General features: G+C 29.2%; 4 protein-coding genes across 5 annotated transcripts; 3 read left to right on the top strand and 1 right to left on the bottom strand.

Annotated features, from left to right (window-relative positions):
• The first annotated feature begins 432 nt into the window (after positions 1 to 432).
• On the top strand, positions 433 to 7,420 carry LOC113374815 (putative uncharacterized protein DDB_G0282133). The gene is made up of 8 exons (XM_026614779.1): positions 433 to 510; positions 666 to 861; positions 1,049 to 1,656; positions 1,718 to 1,916; positions 1,997 to 3,117; positions 3,607 to 5,778; positions 5,833 to 7,348; positions 7,404 to 7,420. The coding sequence occupies exons 1-8, from the start codon at positions 433 to 435 to the stop codon at positions 7,418 to 7,420; spliced, it is 5,907 nt and encodes a 1,968-aa protein (XP_026470564.1).
• Positions 7,421 to 8,177: 757 nt separating this feature from the next.
• Positions 8,178 to 13,290, top strand: LOC113376693 (SH2B adapter protein 2-like). Its single transcript, XM_026616705.1, has 6 exons — positions 8,178 to 8,917; positions 9,114 to 9,206; positions 9,435 to 9,705; positions 9,841 to 10,022; positions 10,198 to 10,392; positions 13,093 to 13,290. Exons 1-6 carry the CDS (start codon positions 8,321 to 8,323, stop codon positions 13,186 to 13,188), a joined length of 1,434 nt encoding a protein of 477 aa, XP_026472490.1. The 5' UTR covers positions 8,178 to 8,320; the 3' UTR covers positions 13,189 to 13,290.
• Positions 13,291 to 14,494: 1,204 nt separating this feature from the next.
• On the bottom strand, positions 14,495 to 15,536 carry LOC113376925 (peptidyl-tRNA hydrolase 2, mitochondrial). Of its 2 annotated transcripts, none has more exons than XM_026617031.1 (3): positions 15,253 to 15,536; positions 15,030 to 15,168; positions 14,495 to 14,820 (listed from the first exon to the last, which is right to left on the bottom strand). In XM_026617031.1, the coding sequence occupies exons 1-3, from the start codon at positions 15,406 to 15,408 to the stop codon at positions 14,591 to 14,593; spliced, it is 525 nt and encodes a 174-aa protein (XP_026472816.1). In that variant the 5' UTR covers positions 15,409 to 15,536; the 3' UTR covers positions 14,495 to 14,590. The 2 variants fall into 2 exon arrangements, with proteins under 2 accessions (XP_026472816.1, XP_026472817.1); XM_026617032.1 differs by having other exon boundaries at positions 14,496 to 14,820; positions 15,265 to 15,533.
• Positions 15,537 to 16,695: 1,159 nt separating this feature from the next.
• On the top strand, positions 16,696 to 18,454 carry LOC113376924 (cell cycle checkpoint protein RAD1). The gene is made up of 7 exons (XM_026617030.1): positions 16,696 to 16,936; positions 17,132 to 17,388; positions 17,453 to 17,526; positions 17,593 to 17,750; positions 17,836 to 17,967; positions 18,040 to 18,081; positions 18,162 to 18,454. Exons 1-7 carry the CDS (start codon positions 16,835 to 16,837, stop codon positions 18,231 to 18,233), a joined length of 837 nt encoding a protein of 278 aa, XP_026472815.1. The 5' UTR covers positions 16,696 to 16,834; the 3' UTR covers positions 18,234 to 18,454.
• The last annotated feature ends 710 nt before the right edge of the window (positions 18,455 to 19,164 follow it).

Raw genomic sequence — 19,164 nt, 5'->3', positions numbered from 1 at the left:
AAAGATGACCAAGATTCTAAAACAATGGAAGTAGATACTGAAAATCAAACAAATGAACAGGAAAAAAATGGCGCTGTTAAAATTTGTACGAGTGAAAATGAAGTAAATCATGATTCTCGAAAGATAATTAGATAAAATCCTATAATGGGTACTAATTAAAACCCAACAGAACAAATTGATGTCAACGATATGCCTTTTAAAATAAACCAAAATAAAGATGACCAGGATTCTAAAACAATGGAAATTATACTGAAAATCAAACAAATGAAAAGGAAAAAAATGGCGCTGTTAAAATTTGTATGAGTGAAAAGGAAATAAATCATGATTCTCAAAAAGATAATGAAATACAAATTAAAACCCCACAGGAACAAATTGATGTAACGATATACCTTTTGAAATAAACAAAATGAAGATGACCAAGATTCTAAAACAATGGAAATAGATACTGAAAATCAAACAAATGAAAAGGAAAAAAATGGCGCTGTTAAAATTTGTACGAGTGAAAATGAAGTAAATCATGATTCTCAAAAAGGTGATGAAACACAAATTAAAACCCCACAGAACAAATTGATGTCAACAACAATGAAATGAAGTAAATCATGATTCTCGAAAAGATGCTAACTTAGATAAAACTCCTATAAGGGTATACTAATTAAAACCCACAGAAACAAATTGATGTAAATGATATACCTTTTAAAATAAACCAAAATAAGGATGACCAAGATTCTAAAACAATGGAAGCAGATACTGAAAATCAAACAAATGAAAGGAAAAAAAGCGCTGTTAAAATTTGTACGAGTGAAAATGAAGTAAATCATGATTCTCGAAAAGATGCTAACTTAGATAAAACTCCTATAATGGGTATACTAATTAAACCCAACAGAAACAAATTGATGTAAACGATATACCTTTAAAATCAACCAAAATCAGGATGACCAAGATTCTAAAACAATGGAAGTAGATACTGAAAATCAAACAAATGAAAGGAAAAAATAGCGCTGTTAAAATTTGTACGAGTGAAAGGAAATAAATCATGATTTTCAAAAAGATAATGAAATACAAATTAAAACACCACAGGAACAAATTGATGTAAGCGATATACCTTTTAAAATAAACCAAAATAAAGATGACCAAGATTCTAAAACAATGGAAGCAGATACTGAAAATCAAACAAATGAAAAGAAAAAAAATGGCGCTGTTAAAATTTGTACGAGTGAAAATGAAGTAAATCATTATTCTCGAAAAGATGCTAACTTAGATAAAACTCCTATAATGGGTATACTAATTAAAACCCAACAGAAACAAATTCATGTAAATGATATACCTTTTAAAATCAACCAGAATAAGGATGACCAAGATTCTAAAACAATCGAAACAGATACTGAAAATCAAACAAATGAAAAGGAAAAAAATAGCGCTGTTAAAATTTGTACGAGTGAAAATGAAGTAAATCATGATTCTCGAAATGATGCTAACTTAGATAAAGGTCTGATAATGGGTATACTAATTAAAACCCAACAGAAACAAATTGATGTAAACGATATACCTTTTAAAATCAACCAAAATCAGGATGACCAAGATTCTAAATCAATGGAAGCAGATACTAAAATCAAACAAATGAACAGGAAAAAAATGGCGCTGTTAAAATTTGTACGAGTGAAAGGAAGTCAATCATGATTCTCAAAAAGATAATGAAATACAAATTAAAACACCACAGGAACAAATTGATGTTAACGATATGCCTTTTAAAATAAACCAAAATAAAGATGACCAAGATTCTAAAACAATGGAAGCAGATACTGAAAATCAAACAAATGAAAAGAAAAAAAATGGCGCTGTTAAAATTTGTACGAGTGAAAATGAAGTAAATCATTATTCTCGAAAAGATGCTAACTTAGATAAAACTCCTATAATGGGTATACTAATTAAAACCCAACAGAAACAAATTGATGTAAACGATATACCTTTTAAATCTATCAAAGTAAACATGTCCAAGATTCTAAAATAATGGAAGTAGATATTGAAAATCAAACAGAAGAAAAGAACAAAAATTGTGCATATAGAACCTGTACGAACGAAAATGAAGTATATCACGTTTCTCAAGAAGATGCTGTCCTGGATAAAACTCCAATAAGGAAAATAATCAGTTTTACCCCACAGGAAAATATCGATATAAACGATGTCATAAACTTGGATTATAATAATGGCTTGTCGAATACCATGTCACCTTATAAAATTTACCAAAATAAAGATGTCCAACACCCTAAAATAATGGAAGTAGATACCGAAAATCGAACAGATGAAAAGGAAAAAAATGACAGGTCTAGAACCTGTACGATCGAAAATGAAGTAAACCATGATTTTCGCGAAGATGGTGCCCTAGATAAAATCCTAACAAGGAAAATATTCAGTACTACTCCACATGAAGATAGTGATGTAAATGACGCCACTAACATTGAATATTATAATGGTTTATCGCATAATATATCACCTCATGAACTCTGCCAAAATAAGGATATTCAAGACACTAACATAACGGAAGTAATTACTGAAAATCGAACAGATAAAAAGAAAAACAATGATGATATCTATACTAATGCAAATGAAAAGAAATATGATTCTAGAGGAGATGTTTCTACAAATGCGAATGAAAAAAACTATTTAGAAAAAAATGTTACAAAAAAATCAGGTGTTGCGAAAAAACTCATTTACATCTGTTCGCCAAAAATGAAAAGAAATGCTATTAAATTCAATGACTCAGATACGAATATGCCATTTCATGGCCAGATTATGATAAAACAAGGTGATGACATATTATCAAATGAATATCTTAAAACAATCAAGTGGAATGACAATGAGTGTAATTACAATGATATGCCATATAAAGATTTTTTGGGTGTTTTAAGTGCTCTTACACCAGAAGAATTTACAGCATATCAGAGACTCGCTGATGAAGCAGAATCAGAATTAGATGATGAAAGCCACTCAGAATTTAAAAACGATTTATCAAACATATCTGTAATGAAATCACACAAAACATCAGCAAATTTACCAAAATTAAATAAACACACAACTGTTGCTCTAAAACAATTAGAGCAAAATTTCACTGAACAAAGGGTTTCAAATGATAAAATAAAAAACATATGACGCCATTTTTAACAGAAAATGATGAAAATATCGCTAACATCACCAAATCGAATGATAAAGAAAATAATACCATTACTCAAGTCAAATGGACCAGGAAAGAAAAAAATAAAAAGCCTAAGACGCCACTGAATAATGGAACGAAAGTTATTGACAGTATTACCAAATCAGACAATGAAGAAAATAATACTATCAGTCAAGACAATTCAAATAGGAAAAAAGAAAATAAAGAACATTTGGCGCCGATTACTACAGAAAATGATGAAAATATCGTTTCAACGCCCAGTTATTCACTGGATAATAGAACAGAAGTTACTGGTATCTTCACCAAATCGAACAAAAAAGAAAATAATACCAATACTCAAGACAAAATAACTAGGAAAGAAGAAAATAAAAAACCTAAGACTCTACTGAATAATGGAACGAAAGTTATTGATGATATTACCAAATTGAACAATAAAGAAAATAAAGCTATCAGTCAAGACAATTCAAATAAGAAAGAAGAAAATAAAAAAACATTTGGCGCCGATTACTACAGAAAATGATGAAAGTATCGTTTCAACGCCTGGTTATACACTGGATAATGGAACAAATGTTACTGGTAACTTCACCAAATCGAACAAAAAAGAAAATAATATTACTCAAGACAAAACGACTAGGAAAGAAGAAAATAAAAAGTATAAGACGCCACTGCATATTGGAACGAAAGTTATTGATAATATTACCAAATCGAACAATAAACAAAATAATACTATCAGTCAAGACAATTCAAATAGGAAAGAAGAAAATAAAGAACATTTGGCGCCAAGTACTACAGAAAATGATGAAAATATCGTTTCAACGCATGGTTATACACTGGATAATGGAACAAAAGTTACTGGTAACTTCACCAAATCGAACAAAAAAGAAAATAATACCATTACTCAAGACAAAACGATTAGGAAAGAAGAAAATAAAAAGCATAAGACGCCACTAAATATTGGAACGAAAGTTATTGATAATATTACCAAATCGAACAATAAAGAAAATAAAGCTATCAGTCAAGACAATTCAAATAAGAAAGAAGAAAATAAAAAACATTTGGCGACGATTACTACAGAAAATGATGAAAGTATCGTTTCAACGCCTGGTTATACACTGGATAATGGAACAAAAGTTACTGGTAACTTCACCAAATCGAACAAAAAAGAAAATAATACCATTACTCAAGACAAAACGACTAGGAAAGAAGAAAATAAAAAGCATAAGACGCCACTGAATATTGGAACGAAAGTTATTGATAATATTACCAAATCGAACAATAAAGAAAATAAAGCTATCAGTCAAGACAATTCAAATAAGAAAGAAGAAAATAAAAAACATTTGGCGCCGATTACTACAGAAAATGATGAAAGTATACTTTCAACGCCTGGTTATACACTGGATAATGGAACAAATGTTACTGGTAACTTCACCAAATGGAATAAAAAAGAAAATAATACCATTACTCAAGACAAAACGACTAGGAAAGAAGAAAATAAAAAACCTAAGACGCCACTGAATAATGGAACAAATGTTACTGGTAACTTCACCAAATCGAATAAAAAAGAAAATAATACCATTACTCAAGACAAAACGACTAGGAAAGAAGAAAATAAAAAACCTAAGACGCCACTGAATAATGGAACGAAAGTTATTGATAATATTATCAAATTGAACAATAAAGAAAATAAAACTATCAGTCAAGACAATTCAAATAAGAAAGAAGAAAATAAAGAACATTTGGCGCAGATTACTACAGAAAATGATGAAAATATCGTTTCAACGCCTGGTTATACACTGGATAATGAAACAAAAGTTACTGGTAACTTCACCAAATCGAACAAAAAAGAAAATAATACCATTACTCAAGACAAAACGACTAGGAAAGAAGAAAATAAAAAGCATAAGACGCCACTGAATATTGGAACGAAAGTTATTGATAATATTACCAAATCGAACAATAAAGAAAATAAAGCTATCAGTCAAGACAATTCAAATAAGAAAGAAGAAAATAAAAAACATTTGGCGCCGATTACTACAGAAAATGATGAAAGTATACTTTCAACGCCTGGTTATACACTGGATAATGGAACAAATGTTACTGGTAACTTCACCAAATGGAATAAAAAAGAAAATAATACCATTACTCAAGACAAAACGACTAGGAAAGAAGAAAATAAAAAACCTAAGACGCCACTGAATAATGGAACAAATGTTACTGGTAACTTCACCAAATCGAATAAAAAAGAAAATAATACCATTACTCAAGACAAAACGACTAGGAAAGAAGAAAATAAAAAACCTAAGACGCCACTGAATAATGGAACGAAAGTTATTGATAATATTATCAAATTGAACAATAAAGAAAATAAAACTATCAGTCAAGACAATTCAAATAAGAAAGAAGAAAATAAAGAACATATGGCGCAGATTACTACAGAAAATGATGAAAATATCGTTTCAACGCCTGGTTATACACTGGATAATGTAACAAAAGTTACTGGTAACTTCACCAAATCGAACAAAAAAGAAAATAATACCATTACTCAAGACAAAAAGACTAGGAAAGAAGAAAATAAAAAGCATAAGACGCCACTGAATATTGGAACGAAAGTTATTGATAATATTACCAAATCGAACAATAAAAAAAATAATACTATCAGTCAGGACAATTCAAATAGGGAAGATGAAAATAAAGAACATATGGCGCAGATTACTACAGAAAATGATGAAAATATCGTTTCAACGCCTAGTTATATTCTGGATAATGGAACGAAAGTTATTGATAACATCACCAAATCGAACAATAAAAAAAATAATACTATCAGTCAGGACAATTCAAATAGGGAAGATGAAAATAAAAAACATATGATGCCACTTACTACAGAAAAGGATGAAAGTATGGTTTCAACGCCTAGTTATACAATGAAAAATGAAATGGAAATCACTCAAGGCAAATCGGCTAGGAAAGAAGGAAATAAAAAGCAAATGACACCAATGAATAATGGAAGGGAAGTTATTGATAACATCACCAAATCGACCAAAAAAGAAGAAAATAGAAAGAATATGTCGCCACTGAAAAATGGAACGAAAGTTATTGATATCATCATCAAATCGAATAATAAAGAAAATAATACTGATACTGTTGTCAAATCAAACAAAAAAGAAGAATCGGATTTAAATATTGTTTATGGCAAATTAAAATACAATAATAATTACAGCGCAAAGCGCGAAATATATGTTGACAATGGCGATCAGAAAGATATGGAAGATACAGAAGAAATCAAGAAATTTTATGATGATAATGAAGACCTTTTTAAAGATTATAATCCTACGGAAACAAATAAAGATGATAGAGTAATTAATCCCGAGAAAGAATCTAATTTGCACGCACAACAAATTAAATCAGGGCAAAATACCACTCTTCATAAAAACAGTTTGTCTTCCAATTATTCTGCCGATTCTATGGATAGCTTTCAAAGATTATCAAGGAATTCAGCAAGTGCGGTACAACAAAATAAGACAACAAATGCGGAAGAATCAATTGCATTTGCAGAAAATTCTGAACAGCCAGCCCATACGGGTCTATTACCATTAGTGATCAGCGAAGAATTACGTAAACATGGCGATGATGATGAGTGGAAAGAGCAAATGATAAAAAATATAACTGACCAAATCGATACGGGGCGTCTTAAAGTTAGTGGAAACAGATGGCCATTAAAGCTGAGAGCAATGAAAAATGATAAACTCAATAAACTCAAAAATAAGAAAAAAGGCTTTTCCAGAACGCAAGCAAATTCTGTAATCGGTATAGAAAAAAACAAGTTCCTTAAACAATTTGATGAAATGCTCTTTCATAATAACACAGCTGTCTTCACTGAAAGTATGCAATTAAGCTCAGATGGCACAACTACTATTGAATATCAGCCAAATATACCACTCAATTTTCCAGTTACGAAAATTGAAAAGTACATAAACCACGCCGAAGAAAAGACAAATGCAGGAAATGATCATAGAAATAAAAGCATTATTATAATGGAACAAGCTAGTAAACAAAATTCTAACTTGCAACAAAGTATAGATGTAATAAATCCAACGACTCTCAGAAGTAATGAACTCGCTAGTGATGATTTAATTCGTCAAGAAAATGAAACACGAATTGACACGCCAGATTTCATAGAAGGTAAATCACTAAGAATAGACGAAACTAAAAATAATCATAAGGGACCTATTGTTAGTTTTAGTCCAGAATTAACAAAAATGATAACGTTGGAACGTAAAAATGACATTTTATCACACAATCTTGAGAAATCAGCTTCTAACAATTGTGATAATAAAAATGACTTACTTTTGCATTCTGATCAAATTTCACAAGAAGTGGACAGTGATTTGAATCATAATTTTGGTAAAATAATTTCGACCCATGATGTTCAAACACTTTCTGATGTTCGTGAAGAAGGTCAAAAGGGCGATATTATAAATTCTTACGCTAATTCAGGTAAAATTAGTCATGTAGATAATGAATGGTGTAAAAAAAGGAATGAATTCGCTAATAAAAGCTAAAATTTCTAATATAGAAAAATGCAAACGGGAATTTTTGGATGCGAAAGAAGATAGAATACTGCCGTTTACTACAATCTACACCGATGACAATCGATCAAATTCGCCACCGCTGTCAGGTCAAATTGCTGCTCCCGACAGCAACTAGTATTAAATATTTGACTTCAAAATTCAAAATTCGAAAAAGTGTATTTAAAGTCAACATACAGTAAAACAGAATAAACTATAGTGTCAAAATTTTCTTGATATCTCTCAATTTACTAATTGATTTTATTATGTGATCAAATAATTCAAAATATAATAAAGTGTGAATATACCAATATACCTATGCTAGAAATGTTTGTTTCAGTATTCTCGTTGTAATTGTCGTTTTTGTCAACAGATGTCGGATCAATTTATTCACGATGTCTGTTTTTCATCGATGTTAAAGCATTGATATATGTGAACTTGTCCGTTGTTTGTATAATATGCTAAAAACGCAATAGAGTTAATTTATCTTCTTGATCGTTTGCAAAGCATATTAATATGATAGTATGATGTTATTGTTATGTAAATCTTAGTTAATAATTAAAATCTATAAAAGAACTAATGGAAAATGGCTAGTGCTCTAGGACCAGCCGAAATGGATGGAGGCTGGGCAGAATTTTGCGAGCGTCATGCAAAATTAATGTCTCAAGATTTTGCTAAAGCCTGTGTACAATATATTGCCGTAAATCTACCGGAAAACGCTAGGAACAGTGTCTCTCACAGAGATTTTATGAAAAAGTTTATTGAATGTTTTCAAGAACAATTTGAAATAGATTTCAATATTAAACGTCGTTTGCATCAAAATCACAAGTTAACAAACGGGTCAACAGTATTAGAAGAGAGCGATTATAGCGAGGACACAGATAGTCCTAAAACACAACATAAACCATTTTTTAGAAGATTGAGTTTTAAAGGTCTTCGAAAAGGTAGAAACTTCTTCAATAAGCAAAATTCTGATGACAGCGATGTGTCAGGGCGCCAAGCTAAAACTAAATTAGCAAAGATTGTTGTAGAATGTAGAAAGGAAGGTTTAGTTAATTATCTGACCCCTGAAAGCTTAGAGCAACCTGGGGGGCCACAGAAATGGGAAAGATGTCGATTGGCTTTAGTTAAAACTGTCGGAGGCTACATGCTAGAATTTTATTCTCCACCAAAAGCAACAAAGGTAAATAATTAAATTATACAAAAAGATTAAAACTTAACCAGCTTATATGATAAAATATGGGATATGAATATTTTTTAGCTCATAATTACTATGGCATTCACAACAAATTTGTATATATATATATATATATATATATATATATATATATATATATATATAATCTGTATGAGCCCTGTTCATGAGAAAATATTTTCAGCCAAGAAGTGGAGTATTTTGTTTTCTTGTTACTGAAGCCCGAGAAACCACAGCACTTGAAATGCCTGATCATGAGAACACATTTGTCTTGAAGGTATATGGCATTTTCTGTTGTATTTTTTTCATATAAGCAGATATAGAAAAAAAAACTTTGTAATGCAGAAACTAATATTTGTCATTACAAAATAATGACAATTAAAATTTTTAATCTAACAAATATTATAGTTATGCCTGCTTCTTATTATTAATTTTTAATGTATCATGTACTTTATTTTTGTATATGTTTTACATATTTTATTTATTTCAATTTCCTAACCTTTAGGCAGACAACAATATGGAATATGTTATTGAAGCTCACGATACCGATGACATGAGATCTTGGTTAGCAACAATAAAATACTGTATGAGAAGCCCTCCAATGGCTTTGAATGCATCTCACAACACAAACAATGCTTCTGGAAATCCTACTTCTCCTTCTTCAGGTGTGGGCGATTCAGGTGCTGATGCTTTAGTTCCAGAGTTACCACCAAGGAGAGCAGGAGACAGAATTTCAAGTTCAAGTAATTTTGAACTTGGAGAGGATCTCGAACCTGGTACATCTTCAAATTATAAACTAAAATTATATTCAATTCGATATGCCATTATCTGCAAACCTATGATGGGAATTCAATGTATTGTCATTTGTATTTTAGCTAAATTAATTTTTAACTTTTTTTTTTATTTATCAGTACCTGAAACAGATACAGAACTTACATCTCAGTTAAGAGAATATCCTTGGTTTCATGGGACATTGGCGAGATCTGAAGCAGCTCAGCAAGTTTTACATAGTGGCTCTTCTGGTCATGGTGTATTTCTAGTCCGACAAAGTGAAACAAGGCAAGGAGAATTTGTTCTCACTTTTAATTTCCAGGTAAGGAAAAATAATCAATTCATTTCGTGTAGTAGGCAATTGCCAATTTTGCATGTGAATCAGGTATAAACAAGATATTTAATGACAGTTTTCTTTCTACCTAAATGCTATTTAAATACATTTTTCTTGGATATAATATAAAAAGATCTATTTTATATTTGTTGAAAAATTTCAGGGGCGAGCAAAACATTTGCGCATGACCCTGAATGAACAAGGCCAATGCAGAGTGCAGCACCTATGGTTTCCTACTATATTTGATATGCTAGATCATTTTAGACAGAATCCTATACCATTAGAGAGTGGTGGAACTTCAGATGTGACTCTTACTGATTATGTGGTGTATGGCGATGGTGCTCTTAACAATTCTCAAGTGAGATCTTAAACCAAAAACCTCACAATTGGTGTACGTAAAATCTTATTTTATTTTCTTTTTTTTTCACTTTACGTTTGCTGTATGAAATGCTTTATTGTATTTTAGGGGTCGTTTAAATATTAATAGAATTATTGTATACATATTTTTTGCATAATTCTACATTGTTTTTTTTGGAACTAATGTTCAAATTCTTTGTCTAATTATTGCCAAAGCTTTTTCTGTCTTCCTTTTTGGATATTATATCATGATTTTGTATGGCTCCTTGATAGCTATAGAACATAGGACACATTTCAGTAGAGATTTTAATTTGGGATATGAAAAAATATATTGTTCAGTATTAAGCAAATCATTATTGATCAATATTCCTTTTTAGCGTTTACTTATTTATGAACTTATAAATTATTTTAATTTCAAAGTAATTTTGAGACTTATTATTTTTTGGGAACATGGTATGGTCAATTAATTATAGAAGTATCAGAAAGTAGTTGCAGGTTTTACATAAAAAATTTATAAGATTTGTGTTCTGTAACTTTTACATACATTATGATTAAGTTTGAATGTAAGTTTCCACACTTACAGAACTTGAGTCACTAATTTATTTGTAATTCATCTTTTTGGATAGATTTTGAACTGCAGTCCAATAAGTACTTAACCATTGTAATGAAATATATTATGCAAGAATTAATTCATGGAGATTATGATTAAAGCCTGAATATGAGAATATTATAAATTACTTCTTTCTACTATTAACAGGAGTTTCATACAAAATAACATTACTATATAATATTTAAATGGTCCCTGTTTTACTTTTGATTCCTGGTGACTATGACATAATTTCTTTTTTTTTTAAGTAAATTTTTAAAATAGAATTTTCAAATTTGATACTTATTAGTTAGAATTTAGGACATCAAATGTTGCAGTCAACTTTGTATGCAGTTTTGTTTTATGACATTTTACCTGGTTTGCAGTTCATTTATTTGTGGTTTACCTTATTATTATGCAATGCCTTTTTCTCTTCATTTTCTGCATGATAATATCTATCAATAATATTAATTCTGTAACAAAAGTATATCAATATCACACTATTTTTTTCTTATTCTTGATTATTATCTTGATATAAATCAATTTTGTATTAGTTAGTTATCCCAAAATTAATCTATAAAATTTGTTTATATAAAAACATGACAATGTTGAAAATTTTTATTGACTAAAGCAGTAATTCACTAAAGATTGCATTAATTAAGCAGCAGACAGAGCACTTTGGCATACTTTCCTAATGTGCTTTGAATTCTGATATATGTTGAACAGACATAGATATATGGCACTATATCAGTGTTCTAAAAAGTCATATATGTTTTATCACTGTTTATATGCTTCAGTTTTCAGAATATGTATCACGTCTATAAAGTAATGATATGTTTATGTATGAAAGTATGTGTATATATTTGTATGAATGTACACAAACTTAGTTCAAGCTAAATGCTTCAAACCGAGTTCTAGCCTTTGGGCCCGGCTGTATCCTTTTGGGGATAACGTAAGTTGGTCTGTGCGCTCAGCTGTCTCCTCTGAGGTTCTCTGCAGTTTGTATACATATTGAATGACTCAGTTCGTATTGAAGCGTCAAGCACAATAGAAAATAAATCTATGCAATGATAAGACAGCGTTCTCTTTTCAAAATTTGCTATTAGTATTTTTTGCTGTTATTTATTGATTTCTTGTTCCTAAATAAGGAAAAACGGCCGAGCAATTAGTAAAGCTGAATTTTCATCAGAAAAGGCGGACATATGAAAAACGATATATTACACTTTTTCTTCTGTGGAATAATAAAACAAAACTGTCACACTAATACTACAGAAAATAAATTTAGATATTATTGTAAATGTATGTTCTTCAGTGTCCACAAATTCATTTAAGACAAATTATATAATATACACAATAAAATCAAGCTTACAGCAGCTACGTTTTCACCAGAATGCAACGCCGTGTTGCTGATAGGTTGTTTTGAAACGGTGTCGGGCGGGTGTTTACATGTCATGTTTATGTATAAACATATATAATACATACACGCACATATATATATATATATATACGAGTAAGTTCTTCAAGGGCAATACATCAAATAAAAGGCAAAGATTTAGAAGTTAATCTTTAATTTTTTCCAAACGTTTCGACATAGGATTTTATGTCATCATCAGTGGATCTACGAGTGAACATTGAGAAATTAATATAATCTAGGAAAAATTGACAGAAATTTGAAAAAAAACTATATATACAAGTATTATTGTTATTGTTGTTATAACATAATACTTGTATCTATAGTTCTTTTTTCAATTTCTGTCAATTTTTTCTAGTTTCTAAACAAACACTTACAAATATATAAACAACAAAGGTAACTTACATAAATATGGTTCATTCTGTAGATTCACTGATGATGACATAAAATCCTATGTCGAAACGTTTGGAAAACAATTAAAGATTAACTTCTAAATCTTTACCTTTTATTTGATGTATGCCCTTGAAGAACTTACTCATATATATATATATATATATATATATATATATATATATATATAATGTGTGTGCATATGCAATTTGTTTTATTAAAAGTGAGTAACAAAGAATTTGTGAAATTGGAATCAATTTCAAATTAACAAAATGTGGCAAACATTATTTTTAATCAAAAGTTCTATTCACTAGGGCCCATTTAATATGGCTGACATCCGACTAAGGTCCCATGAAATATTGGAAAATTGCGAAGTTCGTGCAGTGGAAAACCAGTACAGTTTTCTATAATGACATTTTAAACTGTTTTTATAAAGTGGATTGAGTAGCTTTAATAATGTCAGTTAAGTAATACTCAGGAATAAAAATTTAGAGATTATTGGTTTAAAAAAAATAGTAAATTGAAAAGCCTTAGTCATCTTCAACTTTGGTTCAGAACATTTGAAATTGAAATTCAATACAAAGCATGCATATATATTATAATAATATGGGTATTTTGCCAAATTGGATTGGATGGGGGAAACAAACAGATTGTACAAAGCAAAACTGCTATTAGTTTATAAGTTGAATTGTGAATGACTTGTATGTGAAAGTATATCCACTTGAAGAAATATCCATATGTAATAATTATATATATATATATGCATATATATATATATATATATATATATATATATATTATATATATATGATTCTTTAACATATGCTATTGCAACTAAAATGCCTCTTTCAGACAAATGATTTGGCCTTTATATTTTCTTCATAGTTCAAATGATTACAAACCAAGTAAACATTTTACTTGCGAAAAAAAATCCTTAATTCTTTGATGGGAGTTGCACAAAGTCAGGATATCTTTAAAAAAATATGAATGCATAAAGTATTATCATTTACTTTAGTGGTATTAAAGCTGAAGCAATTTCAATACTACAAATCCTTTTGTCAATAGTAGGAGTCATTGCTGTAAAATCGTAAAAGATACAAGTGCATTTAATCATCTATGATATTAACTATTGATTTTTAATTTTAATTGATAAAAATTGTTGTAACTGCAAACTTTCAGTAATTTTTTCCTTAATGAACAAGTATAAACTGTATTAAATAGATTCAATAATGCATTCCTTGCTTGTTGTTCATTATAGAAGACTAAGTATGTTCAGTTGAACAAAATATTGCGTTTTATTTAAAGCTCAAATAGGGTATTTTTAATAATGCGATAATTATTTAAATGATTGAGATGACTTGGAAACAAGTTTGGAGTGTCTTAGTTTCCTTTCCTTTTTATTCATTTAGCATTCAGTCTTGCTATTTCTTTTTTTATGCCAAATTAGAGTTGTGGTTTGTTTGCGATTTGTTTGGATATTTTAAGATAAAATGAAGCAGGACATTATGTAAATTTTGGATTGTAAAAATGGTGCAATATATTTTTAAAGCTTAGTCTTAAATTAATGTGAAAAAACTATATTATATAATTTAGTTAATGGTGTGCACACGGTCTATGTGAATGTGATTGAAATTTACCTTTAATGTGAGCTTCATTGTATGTATCTGTGTTTATCCTCTAATCAATAGTTTAAGTAAATTAGATTTCAATGATGTGTTCATTTAATTAATATTATTGCTCTTACTGTACATATTATATAAAAATTAAAATAAAACACTTTTGACACCTTTTATGTCTTTTTTACAGAAATAATTAAAGTAATTTCAAATCTCCTGTAATATGATCAATAACACTTTTTGGTCCTGGACCTACAGCTAGCACAGTTTTAGTATTAGGAGAAATTTGTGTACGGCCAGCATCTCTAACTAAGCTAGTTATTAGTCCAAAACCTTTTGCTTTCTGTAAAACTTCAAGCATAGATTCTTCGGTATCAATTTTAACAGCTATTTTTGCTTGCCCACTTGCTTCCCATATCCGCAAACCTATATAAAAAAATATGCAGATTTATAAGTACTGTCACTGTATACTTACTACCAGTTTGTTCAATAAATGGTGTTTAATTAGGTCTTATTCATATTACAAGAATGATTAAATGTCCTTAACGTCAAAGATACTGGTAAAGCGTTATACATATAATGATTAATTATACAAAAACATGATTTTAAAATATTATTATTATATCATTATATACTTTTGGGGTCTTTTCTTCTGCATTGTTGATATGCTCCTACGGCAGCATGAGCACATTGAGAGGCAACTTTTCCTTTCCCCATTTTTAAATCAGTTCGAACCACCAATACCATTTTATATTCTCCATCTGAATCCATGTCCTGCAATACAGATTAGAGAGATAAAGTCGTCCATAATGATATAATTATTATTTTAATTATCTCCAGCATAATGATAATAAATACATTAAAGCCCACCACGACATCTGCTGGTTCAGTAATAGTGTTCTCTCCATCGATTCTCGAGATACTTAATTTCTTCTGAATTAATGTGCACAGATAACCTATCGCTAATCCTACTGATAAACCTGTCACAAATGAACTGTCCAACATTAAAACCATGGTTCTGTTTTATTTTCTTTAATTTTGTCGCAAGAGTCAAATGTAAACATCGAATACATAACCTCACACTGTTAAATTTCCGACGAGTCGGTTAATAAACATATAGCGGCAGATCGGCAGGCATGCCGTTATGCCGTTACGAAAACGACAAGCCCACTCGGCATAGTTCGGTTTTTAGTTCGAGTTAGTTCGAATCGTTGACGGTTTGACCGTTTTTGACGTTCGGAAATCGGAGAGAAGTGCGAAGTGCCAGAAAGATGTCAACTGAACAATTATACGTTAGAATAAAAGAATGTCGGTGTTAACATTATCATTATTTCCATATGTGGCATCATCATTATTAGCAGCAATCGAAGAATATAGTGCATTAAACAAGACAAGTTAGTTCACAGATCAATTACCTTTAATTTCCAAATGATAAAATATGTTTCCATGCATGTAAATTATTTGCCTGCATATCAAAGTAAATGTATAGATTTTTACAGATTGTTTGTAGATCAATAGCATATATCTCGATATCTATAATTAATACTTTATTTCATATGCATAAAAGAATTAATATTGTCATTACTTTATTTCTAGCCTCTTTGCGCTGGTTTCAGTAAAAATACTAGGTAATAATCGTAGTTGTCGTTGTATATGTTGTATACTTAAATGAATGAATTTCTAATCTCTTGAAAAAAATGTCAGTTTCTCTAAATCGATTGTTGTGACAATCCAAAATCCAAAATCGATTATTGTGTTCAATCCAAATCCTACTTAAAATGTATAGCTTGACAATACAAGTTAATTTTAAATTCAACTTGATACAATAAAAATTTTAATGAACATTATATGTTTAATAAATATGCACATAATGCTATTTATATTAAATATAATTGTATTATATATAATTGTAAAATATGAAAAAGTAAAATGTTGAGGACAATAAGATGTATATTGCGCATATTGTAAAAAAATATTTGATTATGATTTGAATGATATGATGACAAAAAAAGAAATTGACATGAAGTTCTAATCTAATTTTAATTTAATATTGATTGATATTTGTAGCATTTTTTATATAACCAAATTGTTTATTTTCAGTTTCAGATGAGCATATGTTATCTCTAATTAATTTATTTGGGGAAGTAGCTCAGAAAGCTTTTGATATCTTGGACAGAAATTGTATTCTTGTATACAAAAAGCAAAATTTTACTATAGTTGAAATAAGTGGAAAAAATGCTTTGACATACAAAATATTTCCGAATATAAATTACTGCTCTTGTCCTTCATTTAAATTTCAAGTACTTGGAACACAACAGCAATATACTTGCAAACACATTTTAGCAGCTGCGCTTGCTCTGTGCACTGGGAATTATAAAGAGGAAATTATTACTGAACAACAATTTAATGTCATTCTAAAGAATATTCATGAAGATACAATATGCAGTCCCTGAAGTATAGTTTAACACAAAATATTTTTGCAGCTGAAATTAAAAATGTCAAATCCTTTTATACTATAGTGAAAGCTATTAATTTCAAGGAGGTTAAGTATATTTCTTATCGAAGTGTTTTTTGAGTTATATTTTATTATTGATATTATGTGTCAATTAATGAAGCATATTTTTTAATGCAGCTACTCATAATTTTAATATTATTCAATACCACTATAATTCAATAATTTTAAATTTAAATGCATTATGATACTTTTTATGTTAATTATGTTTTTAATTTATTGTAGAATGCAACATTTAGAGCTATGAAAGAAGGAATTAAAATTACCGTTGAAGATTCTAAATGTATACAATGCTCAGCTTACATTCCGAGTGATTGTTTTTCACTGTATCATCTTAATACTAATAATTGTGACGAAAATGAAATAAGATTTATGTTAAATCTGAATATATTCACAGAATGTTTAAATATGCTACCACTGGGCGAAGATTTTTGTACTCTAAAAATGTATTTCAAGAATGAGAGATCACCGCTTATTCTTATGTAGGTTCAAAACTTTTACAACATAATACTGTTTACATGGTTTATTAACATTTATGCGTTTCAGTTTAGAGCAACATTCAGAAGATGACATGTTGATTGAATGTAGTTTAAAAACAATTGATTGTGAAGAACTTCTTGGTAAATTCTTGCAAAATTTACTTTCTGTGCCATTATTTTTTTGTTTGAAATTATCATTTGTTTCAGATTTTACATCGACCGAATCTTCGGTACTAAATCTTGTTATATTCAAAGGAGATATTCTTACAACATTATTCAGTGATGCTGATAACAATTCAGATTACGTCGAAATTTATTTAAGTCCAGAAACCCCACATATGAAAATTACATTTAAGGGAAAAACAGTTAGTCATATAAATTAAATATATGATATAAATTGATTGTATATAATATAATTATTGCAGATATTTCATTTTTAATATATTTCAGGAAGAATCACAAGTTGAAATTCCAAATACTTCTGATGCTATTGAAACATTTCGGTGTTCTACATCAGCAACATCACGCTATAAGAACTCTTTTATTAAATTGATGACACGTGGTTTAAAATTATCAAACAAGGTGAACAATTCTTCTAATTATAATAATTATTAATTTAATCATAACATGAATGATAAACAAATTTTTCTGTAGGTGAGCTTGAAAACTGATGAAGATGGATTACTGTCTATTCAAGTGAGTTTACATTATGAAATTTATTTTAAAGTAAATATAATATGATCATTATAAACTTTTTGCAATTATTGATTTTTCAGATCATGATAGTTACGGAACATGATACGATGTATATTCAATATTTTATTACGCCATTGATTGATGAAGAATAGAAATCTCCTTGTATTATAGAAATCATTTGAAGATATGCATCAAGTATACTATACATTATGCATTTTTTTGCATAATAATATTTGGATGGTCTTTTGCAAAGGTCCACATGAAACTTTAAGATTATTGTAATGACCATGGTTGTGACAAGTTTGTAAACGATATGCATTTCGAATTAAGTTATATATTGATATATAGCTGGGTTGAGGAACGATATAGCTCTGATAAACAGCAATGTGTTATTTTTTTATATTTTTTATTACTTTGTGTAGAAATTATACATAAATAGTATTTAAAGACAATATTTTTTTTAATCAGGATTACTGAATATAAAACTTTTCTGATTTTTTAAAACTATGAATCTTTTTCAGTGGACAATCCTCTCCATTATTAAGTTTAGCACTTTTAATGTAATCTTTTTCCCAAACCATTTGCATGCAGAAAAGTAATATGCTAATTTTCTTAAGTTTGAAAATAGTAGTTTAATATTAATATAAGTGAGAGACCATAACAAGCCACCTTGGATTTATTCCGTTTGCTTATTTTATTAATCTACATTTGTTTTGATTTATTATGTAACATATAGTTTCATTTCGGCTTACTTCGCATATACATCATTTTCATGTGTTTAATGAATTATTCCAATTTTACCAGTAAGTAAAAGCCTTATGGCCTCAGTCAGTCAATCTATGGTTTATGATAGTCACCCTCTTAGTTAATGGTTTTAAAATATCTGATATAAAACTAATTGTAAGTAGCATTTTACCTTTTCGTAGGCCTATAATATTATAGTATGTTATGAAATCTATCGTTATGCAAAGTTTTATCAAAATCGTCAGAATTTTTTTTTTGAAACATTAAATTACGAGGCCCGGCCCGGCAATCTTCACCAAAAACTAATCAATGCAATTTCCAACTATACATTTGAATGTT

Source organism: Ctenocephalides felis, unplaced genomic scaffold (assembly GCF_003426905.1).
Source record: "Ctenocephalides felis isolate EL2017-DRISC unplaced genomic scaffold, ASM342690v1 CF-g0.4_SCAFFOLD_01886, whole genome shotgun sequence".
Classification (NCBI taxonomy): Eukaryota; Metazoa; Arthropoda; class Insecta; order Siphonaptera; family Pulicidae; genus Ctenocephalides; species Ctenocephalides felis.
This window is presented reverse-complemented; position numbering and strand designations above follow the sequence as displayed.

Excerpts from the sequence above, each read along its gene's own strand:
- LOC113374815 (XM_026614779.1), top strand. The coding sequence starts at position 433 with ATGGAAATAGATACTGAAAATCAAACAAATGAAAAGGAAAAAAATGGC. Across the intron at positions 1,657-1,717 it reads CGCTGTTAAAATTTGTACGA|GAACAAATTGATGTTAACGA; the intron begins GTGAAAGGAAGT and ends AAAACACCACAG. Across the intron at positions 1,917-1,996 it reads AGATAAAACTCCTATAATGG|ATTCTAAAATAATGGAAGTA; the intron begins GTATACTAATTA and ends AACATGTCCAAG.
- LOC113376693 (XM_026616705.1), top strand. The coding sequence starts at position 8,321 with ATGGCTAGTGCTCTAGGACCAGCCGAAATGGATGGAGGCTGGGCAGAA. Across the intron at positions 10,023-10,197 it reads TTCTCACTTTTAATTTCCAG|GGGCGAGCAAAACATTTGCG; the intron begins GTAAGGAAAAAT and ends GAAAAATTTCAG. Across the intron at positions 10,393-13,092 it reads GTGCTCTTAACAATTCTCAA|GGCCCATTTAATATGGCTGA; the intron begins GTGAGATCTTAA and ends TCTATTCACTAG.
- LOC113376925 (XM_026617031.1), bottom strand. The coding sequence starts at position 15,408 with ATGGTTTTAATGTTGGACAGTTCATTTGTGACAGGTTTATCAGTAGGA. Across the intron at positions 15,169-15,252 it reads ATGTCGTGGTGGGCTTTAAT|GACATGGATTCAGATGGAGA; the intron begins GTATTTATTATC and ends TCTGTATTGCAG. Across the intron at positions 14,821-15,029 it reads CAGAAGAAAAGACCCCAAAA|GTTTGCGGATATGGGAAGCA; the intron begins GTATATAATGAT and ends TTTTTTATATAG.
- LOC113376924 (XM_026617030.1), top strand. The coding sequence starts at position 16,835 with ATGCAGTCCCTGAAGTATAGTTTAACACAAAATATTTTTGCAGCTGAA. Across the intron at positions 17,389-17,452 it reads AGATCACCGCTTATTCTTAT|TTTAGAGCAACATTCAGAAG; the intron begins GTAGGTTCAAAA and ends TATGCGTTTCAG. Across the intron at positions 17,968-18,039 it reads GTTTAAAATTATCAAACAAG|GTGAGCTTGAAAACTGATGA; the intron begins GTGAACAATTCT and ends ATTTTTCTGTAG.